The following is a 17,642-nucleotide window of genomic DNA, read 5'->3' as shown; positions in this document are numbered from 1 at the left end:
TATACGCGCACTTGCAGACAATGGCAAGGAGGAATGTATGACAGGAAATTGATGAGCAAACACTCACATACAGACACACACATGCTGACAAGCACTCCCAAGCAAACATGCACTCACACGCAGCACATTAAGTGGGTCAGCTAGAGTGGCTCCACTTGGTCCCCGCATCTCCAGGGACACCAACTAATTCAATCCTGTGTGGATATCACTCCAGTGCCATTAGCAGTTTTGCACACAGCCACACATACTGCCAGTGGAGCCTACATGTATTCACACACAATTTGACAGGCCCTCCAAATACAGAAACAAAACCAAATATACAGCCACACATACAGCTCACACGAACTACATAACACCTACCCTATCAGAGTTTAAGTTTGAGTTTGGCCTGATGCAAGATATGAACAACTTTAAATAATGTTATCTTTGATATTATCACAGTAGTTTAAACAGAACTTGCTGTTGAAAAAATTTGAATATAAAACCAAATTTTTTTAAACGTACAAGAATGTCCTTACTAAACCATCACGGGAGGAATGTGCACAGTAAAAGTCACAGAAAGACATGCCGCTATTCAGCCATCTGTTGATTCAGGCTAGGAAATTAGTTCAAACTGAAATATTGTTATTGTTCATTAATCACACAACATACACGACTTAAACTGGATGACTTCTTGTGTATGTAAGCGTGTACATAAGTGAGCATAGCATAATGCCAAAGCCGAAAGCTGCTAGTATTCTATCTGTAGTGATAGTGTTAACATAATTAAGACCAAAGGCGAAATCAAAAGGTCTACAACACATATGTGAAAATTCTTCTAAGTATCACATCACTGCACGCTGTGTGATTTTACCTCGAGGTTCTTCAGCCTGTTTTGCCAGTTTACGAAGGGCTGCAGCGAATCCAGAGTGAGCAGACTGAGTCGCTGGGCTTCCATTGGCTACAATAGAACCATTGAGAGGTGACGGGGTGAGGGGGCTGACTGTCGCCGTGGTACGGGTCGCCGTGGAGATCATTCCTAACGATGGTGACTTTGGCTCATGGCTCATACCTATAAATTGGACAACGTGGAAAAACAATAGGAAAGGTTTAATATCCAACACTGCCCTCTGCCCTATACACACATTAGTTCTACAAGAGACATGGAATGAAAACTGAATAAGGCTTGGCTGTTTCCCTGGACATGGGGATATTCAGCACACAGTGTGGTGCTGGGTATCTGTTCGTGACAGCTGGGGTAGATGGGGGCTTTGGTTGTATGGCTTAGGGTCAGAGGTGAGGGGTTAGGAGGGCAGGTCCATTCTTGCTACGTCTGCCAGAGGTCCATGGTCACAGAGTTTACATAACTCTTCTACTGAGCATGCTCCAATGTTCTGATAAGGATGGCTGTATTTGTCCCCGTGTGTGCTATCAGCACTTTGGCATCGTGTGTCTTTCCTGTTAAACTATGACCAATTAGTAGGTTATGCCAGTTGGATATTTCAGAATTTAGACAAAAAGGCTTTCAGGATTTCTTGAATCCTGGGATGATCTCTCTTTCAAACTTTACATTTCAAGAGCTCTGTGGTGGTTGAAGGGAGAGGAAGGGTGAAATGGGTAGTAGAAGGGTAATAACTAGGAGTTATATCTGGGTTTACCCAAGAGTCTTGGAGGGCTATAAAAAGATCATGTTCCCGCCTGAGAAGAGACACAGAGAGGCACAGCAACCGATGATAATGTGTGTGTGTGTGTGTGTGTGTATATGTGTGTGTTTGTGTGTGAGTGGACACGCACAGCAGCAAGTCAGGCATGAGAGTGAATAAAATTCCCAACACCTCAAGTTGTCCTGCCAGTAACCTCCCAGTTACACAATGCACTCCAAATGAACCCAGCTCACAATTAATAATAGAATCAACAATGACCACTGTCTGAATAACACACGGCGCCATTGACACAAACAAACACACAAACTACCCAGCATGCTAATGTGACTTTGTCAAGACATTCGAGTAAAGCTCCTACCTCTCCCATTAGAGAAAGTTATAGAGAGAGAGAGAGCAAAAGAAATATACAAGAAACTTTTGAAAAAACAACACCGTACAGAGACAAAGCCCAGTGTATTTAAAATCCGTATAAACCACACACACAAAAACCACAGCACTAGTAAGATAAGAATGAACAGACAAAGTCAAATGCAGAGAGACACATATGGAGGTCTGGCGATGGTTCATGACCACCCCCCACACCCCCTCAGATTGAAAGTGTGGCCAAACCTCCTTACTGCATAAAGGAGAGGAGCTGCCTGGATCCCCCATGGCTGCATCTTCACGTTGAGCCCTGCCCAGCACGCACCGGCAGTCACAGACAGGACACACACCATCTTCTTGCTCCTTTTTTGCGTGCACTCCATCTATCTACCCTTGCCCATCCACCCTCTCTCTCTTTTTCCTTCCCTGCCAGCCTGCCCGCCCACCTGTCTTCCTGTCTCTCAGGGTGCTGCTCACAAAGACTGCTTGGAGCTTATCTAACAAAGCAACACACCACACACGCTGCCTATCTCTCCCCTCCTTGCACTTGGTCGCTCTCTCTTAGTGAGAAAACAGAAATTCTTAGCCTAGCAGCTGCTGCGATGTCACATGACCCCCCCCCCTTCCCTCCCTCCCTCCCTCCCTCCCTCCCTCCTCACCCTCTCTCTCACTCCTCCTCCTCTTCCCCTCTCAACCTATAATTCCTCAGCCATTTGTAGATAACAGACACAGGCATGCATGCCCTGCCAGGGTGAGCTGGAGGAAGGGGGGAGGGGAGAGAAGAAGAGAGGAGAAGCTGAAGAGGAGGGGAGGGTGCTCAGCCGGTCACCACATCTGAAGCCATTGCTGGGGACCGACAGGCTGGGTGTGTATATGCATTGTGCATGTATATAGATGGGAGAGAAAGGGGGGGGCATCAAATATGTGAATTGTCCCTTTCCCTTCTTGAAGGCTAAAAAAGAGGGAGTGGGAAAGAGAAAGTAAGAGGGCATGTCCTGGCCTGTGTCAAGCCCTATAGGAAAAGAAAAAGAAAGAAAACCATTTGTGTTGTAATATCTACCTGAACTAATTTCCGTTTGCCTCATTACCATAATTGTTATGGAACTACTAAAAATGAGACAGAAAGGCTACTACATATGTGAAATGTTGTTGTCTCAGTTATCACTGATGTGTACACACACATACACACACAGGTTAAATGCAAATAAATGTACAGCAATTACAAGGAGTTGCTATCAGGGTGGCAGAGACTCCTGTGCACGATCAGTGGTGAGAGACTGAGGAAAAAGGTCAAACTGTGGTTTGACTTCTCTGTCATTGCAGGGTTATGAATGGGTTGTTACTTAAGTCATTTCCTCCTTCCTTCTGAACAGCCAAGGAGCGAATGAGCAACAGCAATGACAAGGAGCAAGATTATCTTTTTGGGGGAAGGCTGCCCGATGGCTAGCATTGTGCCAAAAGGCCACCTCTCAACAAAGCTCCTCTCTGATGCTTAAGCCACAGTCTGACTACCCTGAGAAAACATAGGGCACACTCTTTCGCCTTTATGCCTTTTTTTCTGTCTAGTTGGCCTGTAGGTCTTGAAAAGGATTCTTGCTCCCTCTCCGACAGCATTTTTCAACCATATTACAGTGAGCCTCAGACTAAGTGGATGATTCCCTGTAACCCACGTAAACAGCTAAAAGTTCCTACTGAAAAATGGTGTGTATCCATTTAGAACATATTTTCAAAATAACATGATAAAGGTTAAAAGAAGGCACTGAAACTTTAAAAACATGCACAGCCAATTAAGTGGAAATCAATGACAGTTTTTTACTACCACATTTTCTCACTAAACTGGAAAAATACAAGCCAAGTCACCACTCACGTAATGATAAATGGCGTGAGTTAAGCAAACCCAGGCTGACTAATTTCTTATGAATTTCCACATGATGCCACCACCTCTCAACATCACTCTTACAACACACTTCCCCAGTGTGGCCTATGTCCTTAAACAACCAGCAGATGGCAGTGTCCTCCAGCTAATGTAAGGGAGTCCAACTTATGCCACTGCCATTTAATCAAGAGACATAAAAGAAAAATATTCTAATTGTAAATTTGATAATGTATCATTTTACATGGATTATGAGAAGGACTAAGCCTCCTTATAATCATAACATTAAGACACCCAATGGAAACATCTAAAGAGGTATGAATAACTTCGATCTTTCAGATCTCAAACGTTCAACATTTTTTCCAACCATCTAAGAGTGTTGGTTACACACCAAACTTCCTGATGTTGTTAACCCCTTGAATGGCATTACTCCCTGAGGTAAAACAAAACAAAGCCATAAAAAAATGGAATGCAGATTACAAAAAACTACATACAGACATGATCATGCTCATAAACACCCATATACACACAGTGCAGACTGACCGCTAAATGGCATACAGTAAACATGGTTTTAACGCCCTGCTGAGAGTAAAGCCAATCACTAACTCCCATAGTCAAACAAGCACACTGTCACACAGTTCCACCCTTTTGCTGGTAGGAATGCAGATTACGCTCGCACGCAAACACACGCGCAAACACACGCGCAAACACACGCGCAAACACACACACACACACACACACACACACACACACACACACACACACACACACACACAAAGTAAATCCTCTTGGCCCCTGTATGCCCCAGCCACTGAGGAGATAATGCAGTGGCAGCTATGGTGAGTGGTTAATATTTAACCAGAATGGGATTTGCCTATCAGCTCATGAGAACTAGCAGGGCAGTGCTACTGGCCCATCTATCTGATCCGGCCACCAACCTGGCTTGGCCAAGTCCAAGACAGCATGGACTGGAGCTGCACTGCCCATAACTAACTGTGTCCATGCTTCTCTTCACTGGAACAGCAGATGTCCCTTTTCCAGTGGTTTGATACGGCACACTTTAGGCATGCCACAATATTGTGGTCCTGTTTAGGAAAAGAGCCAAACCGGTCAGTGTCTGCCCTCCGATGAGCAGTAAAAATGTCATTACAATAAACTGGTTGGCTCAATATGTGTGGCCAGGCAGGAGACAAAAGCTCAATTTCTAAAAGTCCAGCAATGCTTTGAATACTTTTGTGCTGCCAGTATAACACCCTCAGTGGTTTGGTGCTTTGTTCCCCTCCTTTATCCCTATTCTTACTTTTCTCTAACAAAAAGTATCCTGATTCATGAGAGACTTGGGTTGAGAATGTGTCATCATGAACGGCTGAATTACTTGCTAGTCCGCTTAAGATATGCTGACAGGGGATAAAACATATGGGAGGAGGCTGAGAAGTTCAGCAAGAGGGAAACATCTGGCTGAAACCAATCAAGCAAAACAGGATGTAATATGGGCACAACATCCACTATCATAGACAGGTTGTCATGAGCTTAACAAAAGTAATGTAGTGTAGCTGACTGAATGACAAAAGGAAACTTTGGCTGGTGTAAATTAAGTTGTACACCATCTATAATGAGCACTCCCTCACATTGATCTATACTATAACTTTTCAAGATGTAAAAAGATAACAAAGGCTAATCAAATATTAAACTGGTCAGGCCACAAACAAAAGGTTAGTCATGTAATGGTTTTACTTGTCAACAGGAATGGGACCTCAGGGGTGCCTAAGTGCTCATACAGATGTAAAGAAAGGGCTGGACCCAAACTGATGTATTTCATTAGGTCTATCCTGAACATAACTGCGCCTGAAAAAGCACATACACACAAAGTGTAAGGGACACAGCAGGATAAACCTGTTCTGGTAGTTCCAGGTTTGTTTGACTTGATGCTATGTCACAGTGATCTACCCTCAGGCTTAATGGAATAGGTGTTTGTGGGAGTGTGTGAGTGTACGTGCATTAATAAATAAGTTCATATCCATGCGCATGCACATCAACTCTTTTACTCCATACCAAAGACAAAATCTTAATATAGGAGAAATCCTGAAATGGCAGCATGATGGCTGCAGAGCTGTGGAATCAAAGGGAACATTTCCACTGGAGATTGAGCGTGTGAAAAGACAAAAGGAGAGAAAAAGGAACTAGAGACAAAGAGACAGAGCGCACAAGATCAATGAAGAAGCTGAAAGAGGGAGACACAGTTTTGCCTGTGTCTGAGCTGTCATTATACAGCAGGCCTCCATTATAGAGCTACAGCAGAGAACAGAGTACATCTCCCTCTGACCTGGCTCACTCACGCTGTCTTGAAGACACACACACACACACACGCCTCTTTGCAAAAAGAAAAGAGAACAGTCTTGCTGCCTTTTCACCTTGTGTGGCTTTAAATGATACGGCTGTGTATGTGAGTGTGCATGTGTGTGCACACCTTGTTATTCATCTTTCACCTCCCTCTTCCTCTCTTCCACTTGCTCTCTGTTTTTAACCCCCAACCTGCTTGCCAGCAGCTTGCAACAAAAACACTAGGATTTCAAAAGACCAGCCGGCATCTCTCTCCCTCTCTTCACCTTTCTCTCTCTCATTTTCCAACACAGACACACATACATATACACAACATAGCGTGTCTTGAGGAAGGCAGAAGTTGAGATGATTTTCTCCCCTCTCCTCCCCACCTGCATCCAACTCACCCATCCCAATAGCACTATTTCCTATGGTAGTTAATTACATAGTGACTATGGTAGGGGTTACTGGGGTTGTGTCTGTGTGTGTGCATGTCATCTGGACAGTGTGGGGTTGTGTTCTCTGAGACACCAGCGTGGGTGTATGGCAGACCAGTCTTGACACAGTCACACAAACACACATAAGTACATTCTGTCCATGTCTCTGGTTCTTTGTGGTCCATGCCCCAGGAGTCAAACTGCTGTCTGCATGGCTGTGCCCTGCATAGCCTCTCTCTGAAGGGGACACAGCCTTGCCGCTAAGAAGGAGCGCTTCAGCCTGAGCTCTGCTGTTTGACTGAGAGAGGAGGCAACTCACACTCGCCGTCATTATCATCACCATCATTATCATTTGGGCCTGCCGACCAAGTCTTTTTAATCAGCCTCACCTGCTATGGAGAGGAACGCAGGGAGATAATAACAGATAACACTCACATGAACTCATAACACAAGAAAAGGGATGAGGAGGACATGGTTTCTGTGCCTGTTATTCTTTTTTGTGCGCCTTAAGCCTTCAACATATACAACAGACAGGATGCATGTTATATCCCACAGACGCAGAATAATTGTACTATTCTGACCTATAAAGTCTCAGATGGACACAACTGTATGTCACATGTTAAGGTTCTCTCAACAGTCCCCCTTCGTCATCTCACATGCTAATTTCTCTCAATGTACAAAGTGCTTGGAGCATTGTTTTAGCTGGCTCTAAAATTTCAGTATTAAGTCAATGTCAAAATCTGAAAGTGACAGTTTTTCTACAGCATAGCAGATACGGTAGATGTCGTAAGTATTTGAGCTGGGCAAAACAGCAATCTTTTAGTCTGACATTAATTTCAAAGAGAGGTCAAGCAGAGTAAAGCATAACAACAAACTATGGAAGAGCAGCAGGTCTGCTGTATGAAGAGTATGAAGGAGCTTTGTATTTGATGTGGATAAGCAGGAACAAACAACCAAACTCCATCACACATTAATACAGAGTATTTGAAATCAGAATTACCTAAGCAGCTGTACACAGAACTCAGGGTTGGTCAGACATGGCCGTGAATTGTGACAGCTGGTATATGTTATAGCTATGCTGCACACAAAACATTGAAAGAAGTTAACGCAATGTTGTTTAGGCTAATATATCAACAGTTTTTATCGTGAGATAGGTGCTCTCAACATTAAAGGGTCATCATTATACAGTGCTGAATTTATGATCTTGTTCAACAATTTAAACTTCTGCTTGTACACTAACTATATAGAAGTTTTTTTGGGAGGGGCTTTCCAGCTCTCGAATCACGCAACTATCTGTGAATTTTCATCAGTATTGATACCAACTACACCTTCCTACTTTGCTAACTTACACTCCACTCTTCATCCTCTATTCAACCTCTCCCTTACATCTATTCTCTCTCCCCTTCTATGATGTTCTCTGATGGGTTGTGGTTGCCTAATTAGCACTCCCAAGTCCTCTGCAAGGGTCCTGACACCCAAATGACACCCCTCCCACACACACACAAGCAGCTGCACGAAGCAACCACTTGACTTTCCATTGCAGGGTCCGGTCGCCCTGGTATAATCTTGTAATTGGTGTAATCGGTGTGCATTCCTGCTTGAATGTGTTTGTGAGTGCATGTATGGTCAAGCCTTAAAGACAAGGTTTCTGTTGGCTACAGAGCTGAGATTTATGTTGCCCTTCATTCTTTACAGTAACTGACTCATCAGTTTCAAACAAAAGCCCCCCCCCCACCATAGGGAAAAAATGTATTATTCTACAATTTTGAACATCAAACTAGATCATTTTAATGTCTCCCAACACATCTCATCTAGCTGATATTATTTGATGGTCAGCTAGCTGTCCATTCTGTCTGTGCTCAGAAACAATCCAGCACTTATAGACAGCTCTGGCTCTGTATATGGGAAACAAAAAGTGGCTTCAATCAGTACACAAAATATTATTTCAACAAATCAGCAACAGATCTGCTTCAAGCTTTTGTGCAGGCTGTTGGACCCAGCTGGGCTATGACCTTTGCCCTTCTCTGTGTTCATGCCCACGAGGAACCATATATTCCAAATGTACAGATAAAGCGCCTCCAAAATTGTAAATATTGAGAATATTTTTATGAAACTATGCAAGAGGCTTCTTTTAGTGGGTGACCTTGTGTAATTTATCCGTTTACAAAACTATGACACATTTTGTCAGCAGTAATTCAAAGGGGAAACATATGGTTAAAACAGAGATAAAAGCCAACACTTATGAAAGAAAAGAAAATAACAGTGTGCAAAACAGATATCCCTTATTTATGCAAACCAGATAAAACAAATCTAGCTGGCAACTAAATCTTCTGTAAAGCATTTTTGACATGGCAACTGTGGCCTCCACCAACAAAGGTATGCAATACCATCCATGAGCTGATTAAAGACATGGCCACAAAAACCCACTGCATTTCTTCAGGCACACATCTGACCTTGCTCTTATACACAAGGAGGCATGCTAACAGACACACACAATATGACAGTCAGCTGACATAGCAGATATCACAGAGATGGAGGATGAGAGAGAGCAGAGGAATCACAGAAGAGGGAAACAGACAGACATGTTGAAAAGAGATAGAAGCAGAAAGATAGAAGGAAAGGGTGATGTGATGGCAAAAAAGAAGGCCTTTGTTGAGGAGTAGCTTTTAGCACAATGCTGGGTTATACTGAGTAAGTATGACTACAGAAAGCACAAAGACAAGACAGATAGACAGACAGACTAAATATGATATGCAATACATACACACCAAAAAATGCTGAATGAAGGAGACCCTTTTTGGTGAGGGCAATAGTCAGGTGTGGCCAGTATTGAGTGTGTGGATGATTCGCTTATCTGCTGCACTCATGCTGCCTGTGTTGTATTTGTTTGGCCAGTGCTTATCAGCTCCTACGGTATGACAACAGCAGCAACAGACATCAGCTATACAAACATATGCACGCATAATCTGAAGATATCAAGAACATGGTTTGGTCTGTTAAATGTAGCTACACCAACTTGTGTGAATGAAAATGTTTTCATATTTTTTTTGGTTCCCCTCAGATAATTTCATGCAATCTGAAAAAACGCTGAGCAGTGCATGCCGCCATCTAAATGAAATGTGGACACTAAAGCATATCTCCAGTGCAGCTCAGGGAAAGGGTAGTGAAGCATGGGACACAATAGTCTGTTCAACCCAGCAACTCAGCAACTTAGTCTGTTCAAAGTGATTAACTTTAATTGCGCTAAGCTCAAGTTTAGTCAATGAATCACCAGTACACATTACACAAATAAAAAATTGGGAAAACTCTTTTTTAGGACTAAAAAGGGAGTTCTTGGTTTGTCATCCTGTTACTGAAGCGCAAGGGGGCACATAAGGTGACTAGAGGCTTGTTATTATGTACTTGCCACGCCCATGTACATAGGCTTCAACAAGAAGATGAGATTGAATCTAAAATGTGTTCACAATATACCGCCATGTTACATAAACTAAGCAGGCAAATCTGGATTGAAACAATGATCTGTTTTGAATTTTCACCCCCTAGGTCTAAATGAGATCTACATAGGGAGTAAGAGATAAGGATTTTTAGTTTGCAAAGTTAGGCATCAGAAATGTTTTAGTCTACAAATTTGGTCCAAGTTTCTCAAACTCTTCTTTGACAATAGGAAAATCTACTTGACTCCACTAGAAGAACCAACTCTATTAACTAAACATGGGTGTAGTTATTACAGGGGACCAGCCCTTGTTTACATTCCCTTCAGCCTTCTTCAGTTCTTATTGGAAAACAGCCAATTATTTTAAGTGATGACAAACAAGTCTTGAATTTAAATTACAATAATCGTTAAGTCATACATTTCAGTACACTCGAAATATGTGTAACATTGTGACAAACTCCATGACAAGTGCACACACAATACCTTGTAGTGAAAAATCAAGCATTTAAACACGTCTCAAGTGTATCAAGTGTTTTAACAGAAATTCTGGGTGACAGCGGGACATGCATCTCTGCAAAGGCACAGCTTACAGAGCAGGTTAAGCTTGCTCTCACTCAAAGAGAGCAAACATGTACACAAAAAGTGATAAGCAGCTTTATCAGTAAAATATAGAGCACAAAGCTGTAGGCATGAGAACAAAAAGTCAAGAGCTACAGGAAGTTTTTGGTTCTCTGAGAATCTGATTAACAACCTCTTGCTCTGTTCAGTCTTTACTGGTTATCACATTTACAGCTTGCTTTTACTACCGGTTCTTACACCCAGGAAGGGATGTTTAGACACACACAAATCACTGACACCTACTCTGTCTATCCTAAGTGGGGAAGCCATGAAAACTGCGCTAAAAGACCAGCATGGACTGAGCTCCAGCAAGAGAGAGAGAAGAACAGAAGCCAAGGAAGCGATACTAAACTGAGTTGAAAGGAGGTGGCACAAAAGGTGGAAACGTGTTGGATGAAGAATACCTTCATTTCCTAAACATCCTCAAGTGGTTTCTCTTCCATCACACAGTCAGACAACAGAGCAACCCTGTCTGACACACAAAGAGAGCGGTGTGTACACCCACATTTTCATACCACCTAAGGACATTGTTGTAATGCTAGTCAAATCCAAGCCTCGCCCTGTCAAACACATCCCATTCTCTCTAATAGGGAACTATGTAAACCCATGCAAAGGCCTCTCTACAGTCTGTGCTATTCAAAGCTATCAATGTGGGCTGTTGATAAGGAAATGCAAAGTGGGTCACCTTTAACTCCAGGCTCCTTGTGTAAACAGTGAGGGGAGCTGCTTGGGACTCTCCTAATCACTCTCTAAACAGAGCCAGGTGCTGTTGCCACAGACAAACTGTCACCAACACTCTGCTCAGCACAGCTGCTATCTAGCCCCCAGACACTCGCAGCACTGCAGGCTACCGCAGCATGACAAACAGCACAATGACACCTGAAAACAAGCCAAACTTGTATCGGCACTATCACAATATAAATGTTCAACAAAGTTTTAAAAGGCAGATCCCAAACAAGAAATTCTGCTCCTGACAGCAAGATTTGCATAAGTAATCTAATACTTTTATCATGTGCTGAAACATCAGACAAATCTAAGTCTGACAAGGAAGGATATATCCACCTTAAGTCAGCTAACACACTTTTTATTTTATCTGCCAAGTAGAATATGTTTGTTCCTGTTAGTTTGTCTCCATGCTGATAGGGCCCAATAAAAACAGTTCATGAAATTAGGTACACTTTACATTTAAACAGTGATCCAAAAATAGCATTTTCCGACTTTACAATGTGTTTTTTGTTTGCTTGTTTGTTTGTTTTTTTTTTTGCTATTATAAGTATAAATCATCAAGAAATGTTCACAAAAAAAGCAGATGGATGACACTGAGATGTTTCCAATAACGGAGCAGCTTATAACGATCCTCTCAGTGCCATATGCTGATCACTAGCAGTACACCTATCTTGGTTCAATGCTTGAAACTGGTTGTTCATTTGAACAAAAAGTTCTTTTCATCCACTGTCAGAACAGGTGCGATGCTAACATAGTCTTTGTTAGCCCAGCCACCATGGCCAGTCTGACTTGTGAATTACAAAAATGTCAATTTATACAAATTATTCATGTATAATTTTTTTGCCATATTGAATTCATCTGTAGGATGCTGTTGAATGCTAACCAATGCAAAAAAATTGCAAATTTTCTATTATTTACCATAAATCCTTTGAATAAGTAACAGTGGATAGTATTGCAGCATGAACAATTTTCAATTGACTGACGTAGTCATGCTGGTCTTTTCTGGTAGAGCGTGGGTTGCATCATGAGTCGACAAATGATACATAAATACCAACATACATCTACGCCTTCCACATGTCTACAATGAACACACAGCATTTATGAGTCAAGCCTTACATAATTTAAGCAGACTAGTTTTCTGAAAATAGATCACATGACTTTGTTTTCATTTTAATTGACATGTTAAGGTTTAATTTCAGCCAGACCACTTGTAACTCCTACCTCTAATGGCAATAGATAATTGTGCGGCGTGTGCAGCTGTTCGTTGTTCCTCATTGTAGATTTATTTAAATTTTATTAGTCATTATAATTGAAAATTTGGCTAATCCTGCTCAAGGAAGACGTGAAATTTTTAGGGTTCTGGTAATTCTCTTTCAATGCATCAAGCTATGAAGAGATCAGAGAATGAGACACCACAATAAAAATCAAACCAGGTTTAAAAGCTGACTTAACTCACAAATAGAGCCAAAAATTCTGTAAGAAGAAAATAACACATAACACAAATTCTCAACACAAAATTATTTTTTGAACATGAAAAAAATGTTTATTAGTATGATAAGTGGAGTTAAATGGGTCAATATTAGAAAAACATCAGGAAAACCACACAAAGCTTAAAGACAGCAGTCAGAGATTATCCTGTGATAACAGCCCATGTCATGAGCAGGTCAAATGCCAAGTTGAGAGGGTATTCATGTGGGGGTTTCCTCCTGTATCAGGAGGGAATAGAGTAGCAGCAACATTGGCATCCATCAGTGGTAAAGGTAACAGGTCAAGCTGTACTTTGATCGCCAATGAAGATAAACCACAAATAGAAAGCACTCACAGAATGCACAAGCCACACAGATAGTGCACATAACACCAAAGCTTAATCTGGATCAAGATCATTATCAAAATACAAATAGTGATTGACAACCATAGAATACATGCCCCGTGTGTTAGTTTTCCTCACTTAATTTATTCCATTGTGCAAAAGAAAAACAGCACAAATGTTTAAAATGAACTATTAATAAACGCTTAATCCTTTAACAAATTCCTGTTATGCCAGAATGGATCACTTCTTGTTGTTTTGGTTTTTCGATTTGTTATGAATAATTTTAATTGAAATCGCTGGGATGCTATGACCACCTCGCTCCTTACAAACAGCCAGCCAGCCACACAGTCCCCCTGGTGAGATGATTGTTGTTACAACTCTACTTATAACCAAAACTAATGAGCACTATATCAAAATAAACAATTACCCAAAAATTTCCTGCAAACACTGAAATTATATTGTTGAACTACATTAAGTCAGCCATAAGTGAAATAAAACAACTAATTTAACTTATTGTATTCTAATGTGATCTGATGAAATATGTGTTCCCTCAATAAATTTCAACCAGGAAAACATTATACATCAGGGCTGTGTTAAAAATGACATCACATTGCTTTGGTACACAGCAGACAGTTTCACATGTAATGAATAAGCAATTCAGCACAGGCCAGAAGCTGTTAAAAGACAACAGGAGACTGTCTCACTATAGAAACCAGAGGCTCCAACTCCCTGCTCTTGCAGTTAAGGCTAACCTTATCAGCAGCAGCTAAAACACACAACAAGGCTCCTTCTGGCTGCAGATAAACTCGACCCGCAGCACAGTGTGCTCAGTAAAGCCTGTTGCTTCACCACGGTGTTTGCAGACCGTCTTTTAAACTCGAAAGGTGTGTGTGTGTGTGATGAGAGTGATGAATATTGCGTGTGTCTGTTTGTGTGTGTGTGTGTGTGTGATCCCCACACAAGCAAGCAGCTGCTACGCTCGCCTGCAGTTCAAGAGAAGTGAAGGAGCGCGTGGGAAGGGATTCAACACGGTCCACCCGCCACGTGCGCGCGTACGCACACACGCCACCACTCACTCGCGCATGCACGCACGAACAGGGTCAGCTCCTCCACCGGGGAGAACCAAATGGTCAACATGTGTGACTCTCGCAGTCACAGTCACAATTATGCCGGGAGGAGAAGGAGGAAAAAAAAGCCCCCTTTCCGGCTCAGGAGGAGCACCCCGAACCAGACACTCTCCCAATAATTTTAATGGAGCCTGACTGAGAAACTAGCAACCAAGTACAGAAAATAATACAATTTCACAAATAGAGCCCACAGTGAACATTAATGGCTCACGGAGAAACCCCGAGGGGTGAGCTTTTACATAATAATCACAACAGTGCACCGGTAACAATGTTAGAAGAAGTTAATTTTAGCTGGGGGAGGGGGGGCTGGGGGGGGGGTCGCCCGCTATTCCTTTCAGATCCTCATGCTAATCTGCATGAAAACAAGATTGTCTGAAAATCCTTCACAGAACTATGAATAATCATTTTTTAAAAAGCAAGAAAACTGAAGTACCATTATTGGAACGGCCGATTTGGTTTGTCTGAGTCTTTCTTGTTTTTTCTGTTGTTTCTCTTTCGTACACTATCGCCGCCCGCGCGCACGACCCGCGTGCATAATCAAGGGCTCGGCACCCGACCTTCGTGGAAAATAATAATAATAATTGTTATAAAAATAATAGCAATAATTAAGAAAAAAAGAAAAGAGCTAGCAGTCGTTTCCTCGACATCGTAACGACTTCCTTGACAAACCCCCAGCCGTATGCTCGCTCGTTTACACTCACAACCTCCGGGTTTTGAAAGCACAAGATTTAAACACACAGTCACTCACCGCAAACAAGTACGGGCTATTCCAGTGTTCATTAAATTGTCCAAAATTGTCCGCAGCGGCGAAAGCCCGTGTCCATCCCTCCGTCGACACCCGAGACTCGGCACTTTTGTTGTCACGCAAGAAGCTCCGACGCCTTCGCGAGGCCACAGGGACGGAGCAGTGCAGGGCAGAGCGCCGGGGAGAGGAGGAGAGAGGCGGCCTGCTGCTGGGAGCCGGGAGGTGGGGCTTCCTCTCCGGCGGGGGCCGGACAGACAGACAGACAGAGCCAAGCCAGAAGGGGCGGGGGGTAGAAGCACCTGCTCCCCCCCTCCCGTCACGCCTCCAGTCCACAGGGCTGACCCCGCATTGTCACCCAAATGGGATAAAGAATATCCCATCCATCCCTGACCAGGATGGAGAGTCACTTCCTGTTGATGGGGAATTACTACAGATTTGTATCTGATCTAACTTATAGGATAACCTACAGGTTTAATTTGATATTGCAGACTCCAGATTCATTAACATTATGACTAATTTTGGCTACTTATTAATGTGTGTGTGTTTTTTTTTTTATTAATTTTATTATATTTTGGAGATCTACTTTTTGAATTTGATTGCTTTTTAGATTCATTGCCAAACAGAAGCATATTTGAACTAGCCAATAAGGATGTGGTTAATGACGATGATTTTGTTTTGATATGAATGGTTTGATTGTTCACTAAACACATTTCCTGTAGATTTGTGAATCCGACACCATAGCCTTGTCATCACCAGTGTGTTAAAAATTCAAATTTTAACAATAGATCAGTTATAGTCTAATACTAGTATCTGTAAAACCACATGAGCTACTATTGAAGCAAAATATCCTCCACAAAATTAAACGTAGTTATCACTTTTAATGTTTTGGTTGAGCTGTGTCTATATTACACTACTTAGCAGGAGATAACCTTTGTTAAATCTGGATGAACTATAAACTTATAAGACAGTTCGCAGTAATAAACAGAAATTAAACAGTAAGATGTTAATGTTAAGGGGGTTACTAAAATGCATTACAGTAGGCTGATATAAAGAAGAGCAATTCCATCAAGGGTCCACAAGGGGACAGCCACCTACCAAAAGCAGGAGAGGAGACTGATCAAACAACCTCTACTCCTGTAGTTTATCAATGGTTTTACTGTGGATTAGATACCAGCGACTGCACACACTGCAAAATCAAAGCCACACTTGTAAGCAGTAAAAACAGGGTGTTCTCCCAAAGCCAAGGATGAAAATAAGGAATTAGCCAGTGATGGCTGGGGAGGAAGTGAGGTCGTTGCTAATTTCTCTGATACACTGGATCAAATGCAAGCCTAATTATTTATCATGGCTCTCCTGCCACATCCCTACATCTCTATGCTAACAAAAGGCACAGTCGTGTATAAGAAAAGAAACACCACCCAATACTCACAACATCCCCCTCTGTTCAGCATGACCCTTTTTCCGGTATGTGAGCAAATGTGTGTGTAGTAATGGTGCTGTGTCTGTGTCTTTCATCAATGTGATAGTGTATCCCTCACCTCTACTTGACCTGCGATAGTAAGCAGGGGAGAGCCAGCAGAAAAGGTAACCTGACTAACGACGCAGCACCGAGATCCTCAGCTTTTGATCTGCCTGCTGTCTGTATAAATGCTCCCCACCCCCACCCACACCCCCAGACACCGAAGGAGCCCCCTTCTGCTCAATTAGTCCAATAATCAGTCATTAAAGCATTAAAATGTCTAGTTGACTCAGAAATTTTTCATCAATTAGTAATTTTTATGGTCTTTTTTTTAATGTCTAATCACTAATGAGTTGTAAATCTTTAGCCATTTCAGGTGATTAGTCATTGCTATTAAGAATAAGTCATTACAGATGATAGGCGCATCTCTGGCATCACAATAAATTCACTAATATGTTTCGGTCTTTAGTAAGCTCCACATTGCTCAGCAAGACTGCATTCATCTTTGGAGGGGCAGGGATACTAAAAAAAAGCCTTAGCTTCACATGAGCCTTTGCTTTACTGCTATTCCCCCTTTCAGCCACAAGTGCACTACTGTACAACCAAGGAGTCTGCATGATATCCCTGTCCTTTCTCCAGCCCTTCTTTTTTACTTCGTCCAACTTCTTCCTTTGACACAGCCCCCACCATAACCACACCATTTTCACCATCCCGCATTGATTGGACTTTTTGCCATTTCACATTCTTGCTCCTAACATTTCCTCCTCCTCCTCCTCTTCCTCCTCCTTATCTCTGCAGCCTTTACTTCCCTATGCACCACCTCTCCCCTTCTTCACTCTCTCCCAGCAGCAGACCTGGCCTTAGGCATCGTTAGCTTAATTTAATAAAGGGGCTTAAGCTTTTGAGAGGCTTTTGAAGGATCTGACTGCTGTTACATTCATTATAATCTATCAGCCACAAGAGACACAGCCTTTTCGCATGCCTGAGACAGGGAGTGAGAGTGAGTGTGTGTGAGTGTGTGTGTGTGTGTTGGGGGGAGGGGGGTTGTTGTAATAAAAGTTGTTGTAATTATTAGAGCTATAATGAAAT

At 42.3% G+C, this 17,642-nt stretch overlaps 1 protein-coding gene across 1 annotated transcript in view; it reads right to left on the bottom strand.

Moving 5' to 3' along the window:
* gse1b (Gse1 coiled-coil protein b) overlaps positions 1-17,642 on the bottom strand; it is a 150,954-nt gene that overhangs the window by 22,673 nt on the left and 110,639 nt on the right. The window contains exon 3 of the mRNA XM_029497711.1: positions 854-1,051. Coding sequence (XP_029353571.1) covers positions 854-1,051 — 198 coding nt within the window. The remainder of the gene's footprint in view (positions 1-853; positions 1,052-17,642) is intronic.

Source organism: Echeneis naucrates, chromosome 3 (assembly GCF_900963305.1).
Source record: "Echeneis naucrates chromosome 3, fEcheNa1.1, whole genome shotgun sequence".
Lineage (NCBI taxonomy): Eukaryota > Metazoa > Chordata > Actinopteri > Carangiformes > Echeneidae > Echeneis > Echeneis naucrates.
The sequence above is the reverse complement of the archived record's forward strand: the minus strand, read 5'-3'. Positions and strand labels throughout refer to the sequence as shown.